This window comes from Mesoplodon densirostris, chromosome 14 (genome assembly GCF_025265405.1).
Source record: "Mesoplodon densirostris isolate mMesDen1 chromosome 14, mMesDen1 primary haplotype, whole genome shotgun sequence".
NCBI classification, from domain to species: Eukaryota; Metazoa; Chordata; class Mammalia; order Artiodactyla; family Ziphiidae; genus Mesoplodon; species Mesoplodon densirostris.
In genome coordinates, this window is record NC_082674.1 from 34,765,368 (window position 1) to 34,785,523 (window position 20,156).

Sequence of the window (20,156 nt, forward strand, 5' to 3'; positions counted from 1 at the left end):
CATTTTGGATGATCTGTCCATTGGTGAAAGTGGGGTGTTAAGGTCCCCTACTATGAGTGTGTTACTGTCGATTTCCCCTTTTATGGCTGTTAGTATTTGCCTTATGTATTGAGGTGCTCCTATGTTGGGTGCATAAATATTTACAATTGTTATATCTTCTTCTTGGATTGATCCTTTTATCATTATGTAGTGTCCTTCTTTGTCTCTTCTAGTAGTCTTTATTTTAAAGTCTATTTTGTCTGATATGAGAATTGCTACTCCAGCTTTCTTTTGATTTCCATTTGCATGGAATATCTTTTTCCATCCCCTTACTTTCAATCTGTATGTGTCTCTAGGTCTGAAGTGGGTCTCTTGTAGGCAGCATATATATGGGTCTTGTTTTTGTATCCATTCAGCCAATCTGTGTCTTTTGGTGGGAGCATTTAGTCCATTTACATTTAAGGTAATTATTGATATGTATGTTCCTATTCCCATTTCCTTAATTGTTTTGGGTTCGTTATTGTAGGTATTTTCCTTCTGTTGTGTTTCTTGCCTAGAGAAGTTCCTTTAGCATTTGTTGTAAAGCTGGTTTAGTGGTGCTGAACTCTCTCAGCTTTTGCTTGTCTGTAAACGTTTTAATTTCTCCATCAAACTGAATGAGATCCTTGCTGGGTAGAGTAATCTTGGTTGCAGGTTTTTCTCCTTCATCACTTTAATTATGTCCTGCCACTCCCTTCTGGCTTGTAGAGTTTCTGCTGAGAGATCAGCTATTAACCTGATGGGGATTCCCTTGTGTGTTATTTGTTGTTTTTCCCTTGCTGCTTTTAATATGATTTCTTTGTGTTTAATTTTTGACAGTTTGATTAATATGTGTCTTGGCGTATTTCTCCTTGGAATTATTCTGTATGGGACTCTCTGTGCCTCCTGGACTTGATTAACTATTTCCTTTCCTATATTAGGGAAGTTTTCAACTATAATCTCTTCAAATATTTTCTCAGTCCCTTTCTTTTTCTCTTCTTCTTCTGGAACCCCTATAATTCGAATGTCGGTGCGTTTAATGTTGTCCCAGAGGTCTCTGAGACTGTCCTCTGTTCTTTTCATTCTTTTTTCTTTATTTTGCTCTGCATCAGTTATTTCCGCTATTTTATCTTCCACCTCACTTATCTGTTCTTCTGCCTCAGTTATTCTGCTATTGATCCCATCTAGAGTATTTTTCATTTCATTTATTGTGTTTTTAATCGATGCTTGATTCATCTTTAGTTCTTCTAGGTCCTTGTTAACTGTTTCTTGCATTTTGTCTATTCTATTTCCAAGATTTTGGATCTTGGAAATAGAATCTTGGATCATCTTTACTATCATTATTCTGAATTCTTTTTCAGGTAGACTGCCTAGTACCTCTTCATTTGTTAGGTCTGGTGGGTTTTTATCTTGCTCCTTCTCCTGCTGTGTGTTTTTCTGTCTTCTCATTTTGCTTATCTTACTGTGTTTGGGGTCTCCTTTTTGCAGGCTGCAGGTTCGTAGTTCCCATTGTTTTTGGTGTCTGTCCCCAGTGGCTAAGGTTGGTTCAGTGGGTTGTGTAGGCTTCCTGGTGGAGGGGACTAGTGCCTGTGTTCTGGTGGATGAGGCTGGATCTTGTCTTTCTGGTGGACAGGTCCACGTCTGGTGGTGTATTTTGGGGTGTCTGTGGACTTTTTATGATTTTAGGCAGCCTCTCTGCTAATGGGTGGTGTTGTGTTCCTGTCTTGCTAGTTGTTTGGCATAGGGTGTCCAGCACTGTAGCTTGCTGGTCGTTGAGTGAAGCTAGGTGCTGGTGTTGAGATGGAGATCTCTGGAAGATTTTCGCCGTTTGATATTATGTGGAGCTGGGAGGTCTCTTGTGGTCCAGTGTCCTGAAGTTGGCTCTCCCACCTCAGAGGCACAGCACTGACTCCTGGCTCCTCAATTTGGGATGATTCGTTGTCTATTCATGTGTTCCACAGACGCAGGGTACATCAAGTTGATTGTGGAGCTTTAATCCGCTGCTTCTGAGGCTGCTGGGAGAGATTTCCCTTTCTCTTCTTTGTTCTCACAGCTCCCGGGTCTCAGCTTTGGATTTGGCCCCACCTCTCCATGTAGGTCACCGGACAGCGTCTGTTCTTCGCTCAGACAGGACAGGGTTAAAGGAGCAGCCGCTTCAGGGACTCTGGCTCACTCAGGCCGGGGGGCAGGGAGGGGCATGGAGTGCGGCTGGAGCCTGCAGCGGCAGAGGCTGGAGTGACGTTGCACCAGCCCAAGTCACGCCGTGCGTTCTCCCAGGGAAGCCGTCCCTGGATCCCGGGACCCCGGCAGTGACGGGCTGCACAGGCTCCCCGGAAGGGGGGCGTGGACAGTGATCTGCACTCGCACACAGGCCTCGCGGTGGCAGCAGCAGCCCCAGCGTCCCACACCCGTCTCTGGGGTCCGCGTTTTCAGCCGCGGCTCGCGCCCGTCTCTGGAGCTCCTCCAAGCAGCACTCTTAATCCCCTCTCCTCGCGCACCAGGAAACAAAGAGGGAAGAAAAAGTCTCTTGCCTCTTCGGCAGGTCCAAACTTTTTCCCGGACTCCCTCCCGGCTAGCTGTGGTGCATTAGCCCCTTCAGGCTGTGTTCACGCTGCCAACCCCAGTCCTCTCCCTGCACTCCGACTGAAGCCCGAGCCTCAGCTCCCAGCACCGCCCGCCCCGGCGGGCGAGCAGACAAGCCTCTCGGGCTGGTGAGTGCCGGTTGGCACTGATCCTCTGTGCGGGAATCTCTCCGCTTTGCCCTACCCAGGTACGTGGGGAGTTTCTTGCCTTTTGGGGGGTCTGAGGTATTCTGCCAGCGTACAGTAGGTGTTCTGTAGGAGTTGTTCCACGTGTAGCTGTATTTCTGGTGTATCTGTGGGGAGGAAGGTGATCTCCACGTCTTACTCTTCCGCCATCTTCCCCGGAAGTCTGACAATGTTAATTGTTAATATTAAATATGTCAATCTCTTAGTCTCCATGGTTTATGGGTTAGAGTAGCATTTTTCATACTGCTGGTTCTTAATACAGTTTCAGATTTGCAAGATGGTAAATTTTATGTTATGTATTTTTTACCCAAAATAAAAATACATACATGAAACTGCCTAACAAAGGGGAGAAGATAGGAGGCTCCTGAAGCAAGAAGCCCTTCTCCACTTGTAACTTGCTGTGAAACCATGGATAAGCTATTTAATCTCTCTTCCTGAATTTTCCTCAAGGGTTAAATGATGAGAATAGCAGTAAGACCTATCTCTCAGATTGTCTTAAGAATTAAATGAATTAATATGAAATAATAGTAAGTGCTCAGTAAATCGTGTCTATAATTATCATTATTACAAACCATCTCTGGGCTTGTAGTCTTCCCTTCACACTCAAAAGGAGATCACGTCAGTGTTTTCCTGAGTGCAAAGAGAAGGCAAGAATGAAAGCTCCATCCTTTCATTCTCTCTTCTCCCAAGAATTCTGCCTATATTCTCACACACTGCTGGCTGCAGCATAAACTGGTAAAACCACTTAAAACAGCAATTGGCAGAACCTATCAAGCTTTATACTGCACATGAAACCCAGCCACCTACTCTAGGAATTTATCCTACAAACACACTTGCATATTTACATAAGAATATGTACAATGAGATCCACTGTTTGTAATACCCAAGGGTAAAAAAATATATAAACATCTATCCAGAGGAGATTGATTATATAAATGTATTTCCCAAAGTTATTAAGTTGAACCATATGAAATTGACATTGGAAATTTTATGACTCTACCTTATGCCACGTAGCCACGAGAAAGAGTTAAGGTGCATTCCTGAGCTTTGATGTGAAACAGTCTTCAAGATGTACAGGTGCAGAACAGTACATATATTATGCTCTAATTGTGTGTGTGTGTGTGTGTGTGCGTGTACTGGAAGGATACTTAAGAAAATGTTAATACCAGTTGCTGACTCTAGGGAGAGAGCCTGACGCAGGATGGAAACTCACTTTCTACTTTATTACCTTTTGTGCTGTTAAATGATTTACCATGTGCACATATTATTTTTCCAATTAAGAAAAATTTTAAAGAAAAAGTGAAAATCATGCCCAACTAGAAGAGCAATCACCATGATGAAGTTGTCAGTAGCTTGAATCAACCAGCACACCCCAGGAGTAGCACATAAAGAAAAGTTGCACCCTTCCTACCCCAAGCTTTCAGGCTTGAACATATGAGGCATTTCCAGCAGGCCTATACAGTGTGATGATACATGGTGTAATAAAAATCTCCAACAAACTACATCACCATCCACCAAATTCTCTACAGTCTCTTTCATGTCCTTATAAAAGTTTTCTCCACAAGTTCAATGGGGGAAAAAGGCAGGAATCAAACAAACAAAAAAAAACTTGATTTTTTTCTTATGTATTTTAATTACATTACAGAAAGAAAAAATCCATACCACTTATATATTTTTATCTTGTACTCTAGATCAGTAATGAAAATAAACAAAAACATACATTAGGTACTTACTCAAGTACCAAGAATTTTTCTGTAAATTTATACGTATTAATTCATTTAATTCTCACAACTGAATGCGTAGTACGCAGAGAACAGGGATCCTCACTGGGCTGCCAAGTGAGATGTGCAGTGGAGAGAGGCGTGATTGTAGGATTTATGGCTGGAAGCCTTATGGCAACACTGAAGCCTTATGGCAAAGCTGATAGATTTTTCAAAGTCAAGTTATAGCTTTAAAGGCAAAGGGAACCCCTTAAAGTTTTGGCAACAGGTGGATTCATTCGTGGAATAAGCATTTCTGAAGAGGTTACTGTGTGCTGGGCATATTGCCAGGCCTGTGAGCTGGGAAGAGGCCAAGTGTACTGTGGGAATATACATCGGGCAGATGTTTATGGGCTGACTGGAGGGTGCGAACAGGCAGGAGGCTGTGACACAGGCAAGAGAAATGGAAGGCCCAAACTGGCAGATGACGGGAATGAAATGAAACGAAATAATGCAATGAAATGAAATGGGGGATAAATGGCAGAAGACTTCAACAAGACCCTGCCACTGGCTGGCTGTGAAGGGCACAAAGAGCTGCAGCTGCAAGGATATGAGCAAACGGCCCAAGACTCAGCAGACCTTCACCACCATCCTGGACCTTGGAGAGATATGTGGGTCACAGGGAACCAGGCAGATGCCTCGAGGCAAGCGTAGAAAAGAAAACCACCCAGCAAAATCTTATTACAAGAGATGGCCGCTCTGAACCAGTCTCTTGATTTTCCTAACAGATGAAAAGACAGAAATCATCTTTCCAGAGCCAAATTATGAAAAGCATTTCATCAACACCATGCTTCAGTGTTTGTGTTCATTACCCTGTAATCGAGGACTTGGCTCTGGGCTGACTCTGAAGAAACCATCCACATTTCTGTGTGTATCTCTACCAGATGCTCTCAAAGTCAGGGACACCAGGGCAGCTTTTCGTCACCAGATGCTGAGGAATGAGTTTTCAGTAAACCACCATGTTCTAGGTGAACATACACATAACAAGTGGAGAGACCCAAAAGCTGTGGTTCTGGTTCTCACTACTAAAAAACTTCCCAGAGATGAGAACAACAGAAACCCAGACCCATCAACACCTGCCCATCCAGGCCACCAGCGTTCTCCACTCCAGGTGGGTGTCCTTCATCCTGCAGGTACAATAATCTCCCCCAGCACCTTCACCTCCACTCCAAAGAGACACTAATCCATCTAAATAATGATGCAAGAAGATCAACTCACTGCAAGAATTGATCTGTTCTCAATCCATATACAACTACCCGATGGGTTCTACTCCTTTTTTATATTTCATTGGAAATGCATCAGTAAAAGAACTTTTTAAAAAAGAAATGGTATCAAGAGACCATCCTCCTCAGACACGATCATCTTATAAAAACCAATATCTTTTCTTTTTTTGCCTACTTTCTCTTTTTATGTTTTTATTTATTTTTTGACATTCTTTTTTAAAATATTCTTTTCCATTATGGTTTATCACAGGATATTGAATATAATTCCCTGTGCTATACCGTAGGACCTTGTTGTTTATCCATCCTATATAAAATAGCTTACATCTGCAAATCACAAGTCCTTTCCTCCCCCAATTCTTTTCTTTTTTAATTAATTAATTTATTTATTCATTTATTATTATTATTTTTGGACTGTTGGGTCTTCGTTGTTGCATGCGGGCTTTCTCTAGTTGAAGCGAGCAGGGGCTACTCTTTGTTGCAGTGCGTGGGCTTCTCATTGCAGTGGCTTCTCTTGTTGCGGAGCACGGGCTCTAGGCGCGTGGGCTTCAGTAGTTGTGGCACGTGGGCTCAGTAGTTGTGGCTCGTGGGCTCTAGAGCACAGGCTCAGTAGTTGTGGCACACAGGTTTAGTTGCTCCGCAGCATGTGGGATCTTCCTGGACCAGGGCTTGAACCCATGTCCCCTGCATTGGCAGGCGGATTCTTAACCACTGCACCACCAGGAAAGTCCCTAAAAACAGTTTTAAAAATGCAAAACAATGCTATATTTTATGTGTAAATACATATGTATGTACAAGCATATATTAAAAGTGTTTTTGATTTGCCCCTTTGCTTAGACCCACTAGGCGTCCCTGCCTGGTGAGGAGGCTGAAGCCATGGAAGCCCACGCATACTACACCTTGGAAGAGCTGTCTTGGAGGAGGGCACATCCAGGGCCCCACATGCCACTGGGCCTGAACTGAGAACAGGCCTGGGCCTGGGCTCTGGATAACTTCCCTGTGCTGAGCCGCCCCTCCTGCCAAAGGCCCCAGTTCTGCGGGACGCGCACTACTGTGCATGTGGGCTGCCACGTCACGCCTGCACTGGACATGCAGACGGTCCCCAGGTGGAGAGCAGCCAAAAATGCTGGTGAGACACACACGTCCAGGAGCCAGTGGCTAATCCAGGATGGAGCGACAGTCCCGTCAAGAAAAGGCCAAAGCCAAACACCACAGGGCACAATAGGGTCTGAATAGCCAGGAGATGCCAGCAGCAGCGGAGGCCAAAAGACACGCGGCCAGATCGCCTCCAAGTGCCCAGGCCACTCCCCACCCCACACCCTGAAGCTGCGGAAACCCTGTAGAGGCTTGATGCCCTGTGGAACTCAGCAAAGAGAAGAATCGCGGCCTTCTGCCTGGCCCACATCGCCCCTTCAACCCATGCCCTGGCCTGGGGCCTGGGTCATCCCAGTGGAGGGCTCATTATGCCTGTCTGGACTCCTCCCCTGGGCCCCGCCTTGCTCCAGGATGAGCCTGGAAGACTGTGGGGCAGAAGATTCCGTACGTGCCTCCTTTCCTGGATTACTGACAGGTTTCTCAATTAGAAATCTCTCTTCAGGGAATCCATACTATCTTAAGGAACTTTTTTATAGCTGTACTCAGAATTGTCATGTTTATGTTAATTCCAATTATGAGCAATGATTAAAACGCGCTTCCTTAAAAAAAAAAGTGTGGGCTTCCCTGGTGGTGCAGTGGTTAAGAATCCACCTGTCAATGCAGGGGACACGGGTTCAAGCCCTGGCCCGGGAAGATCCCACATGCCACGGAGCAACTAAGCCCGTGTGCCACAACTACTGAGCCTGTGCTCTAGAGCCCTCAAGCCACAACTACTGAGCCCGCGTGCCACAACTGCTGAAGCCCATGCCCCTATAGCCCATGCTCTGCAACAAGGGAAGCCACTGCAATGAGAAGCCTTCACACCACAATGAAGAACAGCCTCCGCTCGCTGCAACTAGAGAAAGCTCCCGCGCAGCAATGAAGACCCAAAGCAGCCAAAAAATAAATTAATTTTGTTTAAAGTGTGTTTTTGTTTGTTTTGGCTGCACTCTGAGGGATGCAGGATCTTAGTTCCCTGATCAGGGATCAAACCCACATCCCTTGCATTGTGAGCACAGAGTCTTAAGCACTGGACTGCCAGGGAAGTCCCTAAAAGTTTTTTTAAATGCATAAAATAATAACACCAAAGTCAGGAAAGTGGCTATATCTGTGGAAAAGGAAGTGATTTCAATGGGGAAATGTTTTATTTCTTAAGATGGGTGGTAGGTACACAGGCACTCGATGTACTATAATCTATACTTTTTTACATGCCTGAAAGACTTTATGATGGTTTTATGCATAACTTCCTCTTCTGCCTTCGTAAAACATGTATTTCCTTTATTTCACAGATTGATTTGTTCTGCTTTTTAAGTTTCTGGTAATTGTATTCAAAGAAAACAAATTTTGATTGGCATAAAGAAATCTACATTTTAAAAAAATGCTTCAGTTTTGCTTTATTTTCAATAGTCTCCTAAGTTAAAAATAATTCTTTAGAGCATTTGCTGTAGAAATGTTAAAGCACCAACATCCACCATTTAAATAAATTATACAGATTAAAAGAGAAATAGGAACAATTTGTTTTAAAAGCCCATTGTATAAGGTACTGTTTTTTTTGTTTGTTTATAAATGTATTTATTTATTTATTTATTTTGGGCTGCGTTGGGTCTTCGTTGCGGTGCGCAGGCTTCTCATTGAGGTGGCTTCTCTTGTTGCGGATCACGGGGCTCTAGGCGTGCGGGCTTCAGTAGTTGTGGCATGCAGGCTTCAGTAGTTATGGCTCATGGGCTTAGTTGCTCCGCAGCATGTGGTATCTTCCCGGACCGGGGATCAAACCCATGTCCCCTGCATTGGCAGGCGGATTCTTAACCACTGCACCACCAGGGAAGTCCCCAGCTATTTTTCCACTTTGGAATTTACCCAACATATGCACTTATACCAATTTGCAAAGAAACATGAAAAAGACTGTGTTCTGCACTCCTGTTTGCATTTTTGAAAAACTACAGTTGAGCTAACCATTCCACAGCAGAGTAGAGCAGGGACCTGGGAATCAAATGCCAGGTCACGACTTAACCACTATGTGAGTCTGACATACTACTTAATCTATCTAAATCTCAGTCATAAAATGGGGATAACAATGGTGCTACCTTGTAGGATTATTATGAGACTTAGATGATAAAATAATTGTAAACCTTAACAAGTGACTAGCACATTATAAGTATTCAATAAATATTGACTATTACAGCCATTACTATAATTGATAGGACAGACACTTGTAAATGAACTGTGGTCCATCTATACAATGGAATATTACACAAATTTTAAAAAGAAGGAGGAAGATTTATATTAACTGATGTGGAAAGAGTTCCTAGATGTTAAGTGAAAAAAGCAAATTGCTAAACAAGATTATAGAATGATCCCAGTTATAAATTTAAAAAGACACCTGTAAGGGGGCTTCCCTGGTGATGCAATGGTTAAGAATCCACCTGCCAATGCAGGGGACATGGGTTCAAGCCCTGGCCTGGGAAGATCCCACATGCCGCAGAGCAACTAAGCCCGTGCTCCACAACTACTGAGCCTGCACTCTAGAGCCCGTGTGCCACAACTACTGAAGCCCGTGTGCCTAGAGCCTGTGCTCCGCAACAAGAGAAGCCGCTACAATGAGAAGCCTGCACACTGCAACAAAGAGTAGCCCCCGCTCGCTGTAACCAAAGAAAGCCCATGCACAGCAACAAAGACCCAACACAGCCAAAAAATAAAATAAAAAATAAATAAATTTATTTAAAAAATAAAAATAAAAAGACACCTGTAGGGACTTCCCTGGTGATGCATGGATAAGACTCCATGCTCCCAATGCAGGGGGCCCAGGTTTGATCCCTGGTCAGGGAACTAGATCCCACATGCATGCTGCAACTAAGAGTTTGCATGCCACAACTAAGGAGCCCATGTGCTGCAACAAAGACCCGGTGCAGTCAAATAAATAAATAAATATATAAATAAATAAGAGACATCTGTATAATATGCATATATAATTATATATCCATGCATGTGTGGATAGTATACATATACACATATATACACACATATATATGTGAGTGTGTATATCTGTATATATGCAAAGAAAATTTCTGGAAGAATATTCAGAAACTGGGTAATAGAATGCAGGAGAAAGAGGCATGTTTACTCTTTACTCTGTAACACTTAGAACCATACTTTTTTCCAATGAGCAAAGTTTTCATTAAAAAAAAAAAAGAATAATGTTTAAAATAACTTGCTTACCAAAAGGCAGAAAAAAAGCACTTTGATTAAAGAAAAGGTATTAACAAAAGGAAGTTTCCACTGAATTCTAAAATTGGCAGCAGATAGAAAAACCCTGTACACATATTAAAAAGAAACAGTCCACTGTGAAAGAACAGACTTTAACTGAGGTTCTGGGTTATGTTCAATCCTATCAGAGATCTATTAATTACTGGTTTCTGAAAATATCCACCTTATCTGCAAAGTAAAAGCACTGAAACTTTCATTCTTCAGTTTCAAATATTGCTTTTTATTTTTAAAGTACTTTAAAAAACCTATTGAATTTATATAATATCGACCTAAAAGGCAATAGAAATAATACAATTGAGTTTTAAATTTCCATCACCTGCTGTTTCATTTTTATTTCATTTTTTTAAACTTGAGCTTAAAATAACACCTAAAGAAATTTAAATATCTTTACATCTCAAAGTCTCACAACACAAAGCAACTTTTAGAAATAATTTCTAAAGAACAGATTAAAATTACAGCAAGGCTTTGCATGCTAAAGAGATTTAAAACTCAAAAGAGAACACTGCTGGGCTTCCCTGGTGGTGCAGTGGTTAAAAATCTGCCTGCCAATGCAGGGGACATGGGTTCAAGCCCTGGTCCAGGAAGATCCTACATGCCGCGGAGCAACTAAGGCCGTGCGCCACAACTACTGAGCCTGCGGTCTAGAGCCTGTGAGCCACAACAATTGAGCCCACCCGCTCCAACTACTGAAGCCTGCGCACCCAGCCCATGCTCCACAACAAAAGAAGCCACTGCAGTGAGAAGCCCATGCACCACAACGAAGAGTAGCCCCTACTCGCCGCAACTAGAGAAAGCCCACGTGCAGCAACGAAGACCCAACACAGCCAAAAATAATTAACAAATTAATTTTTTAAAGTTTTTTTTAAAAAAAGAGAACACTGCTGCTGAGATAACTGAGGGACCAAAAAGTAAAAGGCACAACTTATTTATATCTGGTCCATGTTTTATTTTATTATTTATTTATTTATTTATTTATTTTTTAAACCCAAGCCCCCTGCATCGGGAGCACAGAGGCTTTTTTGTCTTTTCTTTTTTTAATTTATTTATTTTTTAGAAATTTATTTTATTTTTGGCTGCGTTGGGTCTTCATTTCTGTGCACAGGCTTTCTCTAGTTGCAGTGAGCAGGGGCTTCTCATGGCAGTGGCTTCTCTTGTTGTGGAGCACGGGCTCTAGGCACACGGGCTTCAGTAGTTGTGGCACTCAGGCTCAGTAGTTGTGGCTCACAGGCTCTAGAGTGCAGGCTCAGTAGTTGTGGCACACATGCTTAGTTGCTCCGCGGCATGTGGGATCTTCCTGGACCAGGGCTCGAACCCGTGTCCCCTGCATTGGCAGGTGGATGCTTAACCACTGTGCCATGAGGGAAGTCCCTGTAGTTTTCTTTGAATGGGGTCCTAAATTAGAGAACAAAATATTTGCAACTCATGTCATTAACAAAGAGCTAATTTCTTAATTCTTTCTAAAAATCTTCCAACTAAGAAAGTCATCGCCAAAATGGGCAAACGGTACACACAGATCACTGAAAAGTAAAATAAGTGAGTCCTAAATATATGTAAAGATGCACATTTTTACTCAAGGCAAAAATAAATTAAAAATACTAGACACCGGGGGCTTCCCTGGTGGCGCAGTCGTTGAGAGTCCGCCTGTCGATGCAGGGGACACGGGTTCGTGCCCCGGTCTGGGAAGATCCCACATGCCGCGGAGCGGCTGGGCCCCTGAGCCATGGCTGTTGAGCCTGCGCATCCAGAGCCTGTGCTCCGCAACGGGAGAGGCCCACATACAGCAAAAAAAAAAAAAAAAAATACTAGACACCATTTTTCACTTTCCAGCATGATAAAAAATCAAAAGTATAGGTATAATGTTATAAGTCATAATTCTAGTTATTACTTTAAAATGTGTATCTCAGAAATAACTAAAAAAAAATCAAAAGTATAATAACGCTTTGAAGAGTATGAAAAAACATGGTCTCTCACACACTGCTGGTGGGAGTATAAATTGATACAACTTTTTGTAGAGCAATTTGGAATTATCTATGAAAATGACAAGTACAAAATATGGAGTAGATAACCAACAAGGACCTACTGTAGCATAAGGAACTATATTCAATATCTTGTGATAACTATAAAGGAAAAGAATCTAAAAAAGAATACGTATATATGTTACTGAATCACTTTGCTGTATACCTGAAAATAACACAACATTGTAAGTCAATTATATTTCAATAAAAATTTTAAAAATTATATATATATATAATTTTTAAAAGAGAAGTACAAATGTCCTTTGACCCAATGACTTACTTTCAGGAATTTATCCTATGGATATACTTTCATGAAAGCAAAATAATGTACATGTACAAGGATATTCACTACAGCATTCCCTACAGACAAGAAACAATGTTAAGTGTCCAGAAATTATAGGACATTCATACAATGGAACGTCATGCAGCTGCATAAAAGAACTGAGCAGTTCTTGGGATTTTCTGTTGTTTTTTGGCTGCGCAGAGTGGTTTCGGGGTCTTAGTTCCCGGATCTTAGCTCCCCAACAGGGACTGAACCCACCCTGGCAGTGAAAGCGTCAGGTCTTAACCACTGGACCGCAAGGGAAGTCCCCAAACCATATATTCTTATCTTTATTCCTTTTGCACAGTAAGTACTTGATAAATAATTATTCCCTGACCTAACAGGCTTTTTTCTCATTCTAGCACAGGATCCCATTCTCCTCAACTAAGAGTTCCACCACCTGAATGCCTCAGCCTTAACCCACAGAGCTCTTCAATCTATGCAAGAGAAGATATATTCCTGGAAGGTTCTATTTTGAAATGTAAGATAAACAATAGATATTTATTGTGCCTGAATAATAGTTTTTTCTAAAAGATGCTATCATAATAAATAGTACAATATAAGAGAATTTAGATGCCTTCTAGGGCTTTTCACCTCATCTAGTTTGGTGGCTAAGACATGGTTATATAAAAAAATAACTACCATGCTAGGAAGGATATTACAGCTGCCAAATGAGTCACACAAGTAAGCAGTCTCTCAAGAAACTCAGGAGGAAATATCACATCTACTAGGGTAGTCAGGAAACGCTTCAAAAGGGAAACAGAATCAGAGTTGGGCTTGATGGATGATCTAATTTCAACAGGCAAGGGACTGACTGCACAGTAAGGGACATCCAGGTGGTTCAGGAACGAGTGAACAGGCTGGTCTGGACAAATGGAGCCTGCAGGTGGCAGGGAGTGCTCCTAGCTCCTGGAAATCCACTTATTCAGTCCCTGAGCCTGTATCCTTCCAATGCCCTGGATTTATTTTGATTCTTCCTACTATTTCCCAGAGTTGTCATTTCATCTCCATTCTCACCAACCTCAAAGCAATCCAAGCTCTCATTCCCTCCCTCTGCAAAAATCTCCAAATTAATCCTCCTATTTCCAGTCTCCACCATCTCCAATTTATGGTGTACAACTCATGACATTTGTTACTTTATACTCATGATCCACTCACCCCAAACCTGCCAACAGCTAACCACTGCCTGCAAAATAAAATTATTCTCCCTCTCATTCCAGGCCTTCTAACATTGCCCTGTCTCCATCTTTCACTCCATCACTGGACTCACACTCCCTAAACGTAATATACAAATGTCATGCCTAGGCCCTGGATGTTCCTATTACCCGGAAAATCTCTGTATTTTGTTCCCAGGTGGGGTACACATGGTTGTACAGGTTTCAAACACTGTAGTTTACATAAATGATACCGCCTGCCAGTGTTGGGCAGTGCACAACCTCTGCAACCTTCCAAAGACAGCTTGTTTCTATCCTCTCCCACCTTGAGACCTTCCCAGAACAACTCAACCCAACTGTTGATCAATTGTGCCTCTGATTCCTACATCAACTGCCAACTTGACACGGTTTCCTAACCAAAAAATGTTACAATATTTGGAATACCAATAGTACCTTGAACACAGCCGATACTCAGAAGATGCTTGCAAATTACAGTGGGTAAGTCAACAAAGGCAGATTGTGGTTAACGGGCAAAAAGCCTTGGAGAGGGACTTCCCTGGTGGCCCAGTGATTAAGAATCCACCTGCCAATGCAGGGGACACGGGTTCGAGTCCTGGTCCATATGCCACGGAGCAACTAAGCCCGGGCGCCACGGAGCAACTAAGCCCGGGCGCCACAACTACTGAGCCTGTGCTCTAGAGCCCGCAAGCCACAACTACTGAGCGCACGAGCCACAACTACTGAAGCCTGCATGCCTAGAGCCCGTGCTCCGCAACAACAGAAGCCCGCGCACCACAAAAAAGAGTAAAACCCGCTCTCCGCAACAAGAGAAAGCCTGAGTGCAGCAATGTAGACCCAATGCAGCCAAAAATAAATAAATTAAATAAATAAATAAAAATTTTAAAGCCTTGGGGAATTCCATGGCATCCAGTGGTTAGGACTCCACACTCTCACTGCCAAGGGCCGGTATTCGATCCCTGGTCGGGGAACTAAAAATCCCATAAGCCACGCAGCGCGGCTAAACAAAACAAGACAAAACAAAACAAACCAAAGGTAAAGAGCCTTGAAGGCCAAGAGAGAAGTTCCGACTTCATTTGGGAGATGATCAGAATATGATCAGAAATATGATCAGAAAGATGTTTTAGGAAGAAAGACTAATTTCAGCAACCACAAGCAAACAGGGTTTGAGACACTATTCTCAAAGTACCACCTTAGTTGTCTGTTGGAGGGAGCCTGTGGGAGGCTCCCTCTGTAATGTGCAGCCTCCTCAAGTCATTCAGCCATCCTTCAGTTTATCTGTTTGGGATTACAGATAATGGTTTACATATACCTACACTCAGAGTGAAGCTTAAAACTGGGCCATTAAGCCAAGAAAAACATGTTTCTGCCTGAAATATCTGCGTATCTAGGAAACAGTTCTGACGTGAATAATTATATACATACATAAAATACATATACACAAATTAAACATTTATCTTCTTCCTTCACTTCTTTTGCAGTCTTCCTCTTTTCCATCTGTCTCTTCCCTTTTTGGTTTCTTTCTCTCTTTCCCCCTAAAATTATTATTCATGTCTCTCATTTCTTTCATAAGTACATAAATTAATTTCATTGTACTGATGGAGTACCAAATAAGTAATTCTTATCTGTAAATTGAAAACTCAGAAACTAATACATTAAACAAAATGAGTTTTCTAATTAATTTCCTTTCAAAGCATGTGTCTTAGATTTCATGTCAAGATAGCATATCAGTAATGGACTCCATGGTCCCAGATAGTTTATTTACTTCCTAGATTTAAATAAAAATCTTTACTCTCCAAAGGAAGAATATTATGTGGAAGTAATCCACTCCAGTATCAAGGCACATAGCACCAGTGGAACCATGCACATGTCTATCAGGAAAAGATTACCAGGCAAGCAACCAAATTTTTAAAATGAATGGAGAGTGAATCTTAAAAGAGGATCCAAGGTAAAGCACGATACAATTTTGTGTTTGTGCCCAAAGAGGCTGTCTCCCTTGAAAGCCCGAATTTACTGTTTATTCCTCCCACCAAATATGCAAAATAAACTCACTAGTACTAAAAACAGAAGTATGCTATCACTATTGAAAGGTAAGCACCATCAAAGGAAAGATCAAAATATTTTCCTTTCATCCTACTAAAGTGAAAAGAAAAACCATTAAATACTGGATACTGTTTCTGAATTTAGGGCAGTTTCCCATGGTTTTTTCCCTCCCCAGCCTGAAGATCTTCCGGAAGTCACAGTGTGAATCTTTGGTAACAAACGGTGGACAGGTGCTTTGCTAATTCCATACTTGGTAGGAAAAGAAGAGGGAAAGGGCACGGACATCCATTATTTAGAGTCTATCGCTAAATTAATCTCCTGTATAAAAATTCCATTACAACTAATGTTATTCAGAGTGTATAGAGTGTGTGGGTAGTGTACAGCAGACCACACCATGATAACAAGACTTCATCTTTTCAAACACCATCAGAAATTGGCAAATAATTCAAACTGCTCTTAGCCCAAGTTTAAATTGTTGAATACTAACGATAAAAGTTTAGAGAAATCTAATTAACCGGTTGCTAATTTGCTCAAAAGTAAACTACAAACATGGGAGGCTTGTTCATCTCTACCTGCGTCTCCCCAAGGCTGGCGATTCGCCCTCAGGAGGGGCGTCTAGTGGGCGGACCGGAGCCGGCTAGAGCTGGGGAAACGGGGGTGGGGTGGCGGGTAGTGAGGACCAACCCACCCCTTGGCTGGCCGCGCCTGTGGCCGCGCTCGGCCCAGAACCCGGCCTGGCTTGGCCTCCCGGAGGCAAACAGGACGGAGACTGGACCGACGGACGGGACGGACAGACTCGACAGGACGGACAGGACGGGCAGAGAAGCAGTGCGTCCTACCCGGAGGGCTCCCTCCCAGGGCCGGCGGAGTACCTGCTCCGGTCATCCAGGCTGCGGTTGTCGGCCGCCGCGGCGCGCCAGTCGGGCAGTGTGCTGGCGCACAGCACCACCATGGACACGATCACGAACACCACCGACACGCTAGCCAGGATCTGCGCGGCCAGGGACGACGTGGGCTCCTCGAAGGTCCGCCTCATGCGCTCCAGCCAGCGCCGGGAGGGGGCCGCCTCGGCACCGCCGGCTCGCGCCTCGTCGCGGCCCAGCGCGCCCGGCTCTTCGGCCGTGTAGAAGGTGTAGGTGTCGGACATGCGGTCGTCGAGGCGGCGCTGGCAACAGTACTCGAGGTGCGCGCCCTCCAGGCCCCAGTAGATCATCTCATTGTAGAAGGAGAGCTCGCACATCCGCGGCGCGAAGCGCAGCTTGCCGTGGCCGCGCACGTAGAGCAGGATGAAGCCGAAGGCCTCCGAGTGCCGGTCAAAGAAGTACTCGTTGCGTTCGCGGTCGTAGTCGTCGCACACCTCGAGCACGTCGCGCTCCGAGCGACAGCCGTGCAGCCGGCTCACGCGGCGCAGCGGGAAGTCCTTCAGTAGCTCCCGGGACAGCGAGTACCGGGCGCCGCCCACGTTCAGCACCACCGAGGCCGCCCCGCTGCGCCTGTAGGTCATGGCTGGCAGCCCAGAGGCCCCGAAGCCCGACGGCGGCGCCGCCGCTCCCCCGGCCGCCGCGCGGGGCCTGCCTGCCGTTGGCCGACCGGGGAGCGCGCCGTCGGGCCCCGCAGGCTGTCCCGCCGGCTCTCCCTCCGTGCTCCGCTGCTGCCCTTCGCTGGCCCGGGAGTCCCTCGGCTCTAGCCTCTTCGGCAGTCCGGCGTGGCTGCTAGCGACGCTCCCTCCGCACGGCAGTACCTGAAGGTGGCCGGGGAGTCCCCTCTGGCGCCAGCGCTGCGCCCCACGGGCCGAGAACGAAGCTGCCAGCGCCGCCGCCCCTCGCGTCTGAGGGATGCCCCCTCCGAGGCCGGGGTGCCCTTTCAAGGCGGCGGCGCTTTCCCCCCTGGGGGGCGTGCGTGCCGAGAGGAGGCGCCGGCGCTGGATGTCTCCGGGTCCCTGGCGCTCCCTCCGGCCGCGGCTTCAGCAAGCGCCCCACCACCGTCCAGAGGCAAGAGGTAAAGTGAGCGGGTTCGGAGGCGGCGAAGAGCCGGCTCCGAGGGGCGGGGGCGGGGCCTCCTCGCGGTTCCCCCTCCTTGCCTCCTGGCTCCGTTCCGCTCACCTCCCTCCACGCGCCGCCCTCCTCTTCCCATCCGCGCCCTCACCTCGCTCGGGCTGGGATTCCCCGGCGCCCCTCCCTGGACCTCGGGCTCCCCGCCTCGTGACGCCGTCCTCCCCCTCCGCTCCCGCCCCCAGTGGCCAGGAGGGGTCTGTGGAGCAGGGATGCGCCGAGCCTGCAGCCCCGGGTGGAAGGGGAAGCAAAGCCCCGCGGCCGGGGTCTCGGCTCCGGAGTCCCGCCCCGGACCATCGGGATGACTTGGGGAGTCTCCAAGGGCCCTTTTAACGGCCCCCAAAGGGAGGCGACAGGAAGGTAAGGAGGAGTGGACTGGGGTGCGGGATATGAGGGGCGGGGACAGACGGCGTTGGGAGAGCTTTTTCCAGAAGCTATTCGGAGCCCAGCTCGATTTCTGAGACCGCCCCAAAGGATTTCTCAGAGAAGGCACCCCAGCAATTCTTTTCTTGCCGACTTTGTTCTTCCTCACCCGGCGCGGAGACTTACGTACCGCGTGCTCCGAAAGCGGCCACACATCCCAGCACCCAGTCTCGGTGCCGCCTTCCCGCCTGCCCTGTCTCGGAGGGGAGCGGCTCCAGCCCCCGCTTTCGGGGGCGCGGGTCCTAAGAGAGCGCCGAAGTGTAGCGCCGCTGGACCCTCTCGTGACGCTTCCTGCAGAGTGTCGTGAAAGTCTGGGGAGAATTGCCTTGCCACTGGCAAGAACAGAATTTCGCATTGCCTTCGTCTGCCTCCTCCTTTCATGTCTTGATTTCCCCCATGCACCTCCAAGTCGGCTGCAGCACCGGCCCTCGGAGCTTGAAGAACCCTTTAAGTCTCTTCAGAGCGAATTGCCCTGGGCACTGCTCGATGCTCTGGGAGTGGGCTCCATTTGGCAGGGATTATTTTAAATTGCTCCCAGCAATTCACACGACACCCGATACAGGCAGCCCTGCCCGCGCAGTACCCGCCAGAGGCGAAACAGGTGAGTTGTAAGGCAAGCTATGTTAAATGTAAAAGTACTGGAAGGAAAAATAAGAGTGGGGTGGGATGGAGTGGATGCTGTCTTCTGACCTCAAAGTAAACCCAGCTGGTTACTTGGGAAAGGTTTTACTTTGCCCTTCACTTTTCATAATTTCGTAGGATTGTCCCCTGCCCACTAGAGGTCACCCTCAAGAGTCGTTTTGCTCTGATTCTAATGTGGATTCCTAGCGAAAAAGCAGACACTTAAAAATTGGAGTGCTCTCTCCTCACAAAGTAAAATCACTCTGGGTGATTTTTTTGTGTGCTTTTTTTCTTTTAACTGAAGTAAAGTTGATTTACAATGTTCCAAGTGTACAGCAAAGTGATTCAGTTATATATAGATATAGATGGATAATATGTCTATATTTTTTTCAGATTATTTTCCATTAAAGGTTTTTTCAAGATATTGAATATATTTCCTTGTTGGGTGATTTCTTAAAGAATGAAAATCTCTGTAAGTTGTTTTTCCGTAGACTTGGATATTATCCCTAGACTTGGATAATTTATCTTAAATGCACTTAATGTGATTAAAAACTCAAAAACGGAAGTTGTTTACTTGCTAAATATCTACTAACCCAGGAAAAACATCCTGAAGGAAATGTTTCAAGACAGAATCAAAGGAGGTGATGGTCATAAGCTGGCAGAGAGAAGGAGGAGAGCCTGCCGAGTAGCAAAATCTCAGGTGTGGAGGACTAAAGTCTGTAAAAAAGCTAATGCATTTGCTTGGCTGAAAGGATGGGGATCTCCACTGTAGAATTTAGATTTCATCCTACAAGCTAATGGGATCCCTGAAGGTTTTAATAATAGAACCAACTTTATCTCAGGAAGAGCCATTTGCCCTCAGGAGAAGGCCACTTCTGCAACCAAGGAATGGGAACCCCACCCCTAAATCTTTGTAGATGAGGAAGGGTTATTTCTGAGAAACACTGAGACCAAGAACTCAGCAGGGCTTGGAAATGGATTTGTTATAGGATATGAGGATGGAGAAAAGTTTGCAGTTGCTAGCAGAGTGAAGAGCCTGGCTTCTAGAAGCATCACAGGCAGCAGAACACAGAACAACTATTTTGTCAATTATTCGTTTCAACGCTACTATATTTATTTCCTATGTTCTCTATCTAAAATCCCTTTAAAGTCTGTTGATTGAACCAGCTGAAGAAATATCATATTTTAAATTAAATTTGAGCTTAGAAAACAAACCCTCTTGCACCATTGGTGGGAATGTAAATTGATACAGCCACTATGGAGGACAGTGTGGAGGTTCCTCAAAAAACTAGAAATAGGGGCTTCCCTGGTGGCGCAGTTGTTGGGAGTCCGCCTGCCGATGCAGGGGACACGGGTTCGTGCCCCG

The 20,156-nt window shown here is 45.3% G+C and overlaps 1 protein-coding gene across 2 annotated transcripts in view; it reads right to left on the reverse strand.

The window, feature by feature from the left end:
- Nucleotides 1-17,199, reverse strand: part of KCNG3 (potassium voltage-gated channel modifier subfamily G member 3) — a 29,060-nt gene extending 11,861 nt beyond the window's left edge. Inside the window, exon 1 of one of the 2 annotated variants that reach the window (XM_060117821.1) lies at nucleotides 16,568-17,199. In XM_060117821.1, the coding sequence (XP_059973804.1) occupies nucleotides 16,568-17,199 (632 nt within the window). Of the gene's footprint in view, nucleotides 1-16,534 lie in introns of both variants that reach the window. The other variant, XM_060117820.1, reaches the window with a different exon arrangement.
- Nucleotides 17,200-20,156: the final 2,957 nt, after the last annotated feature.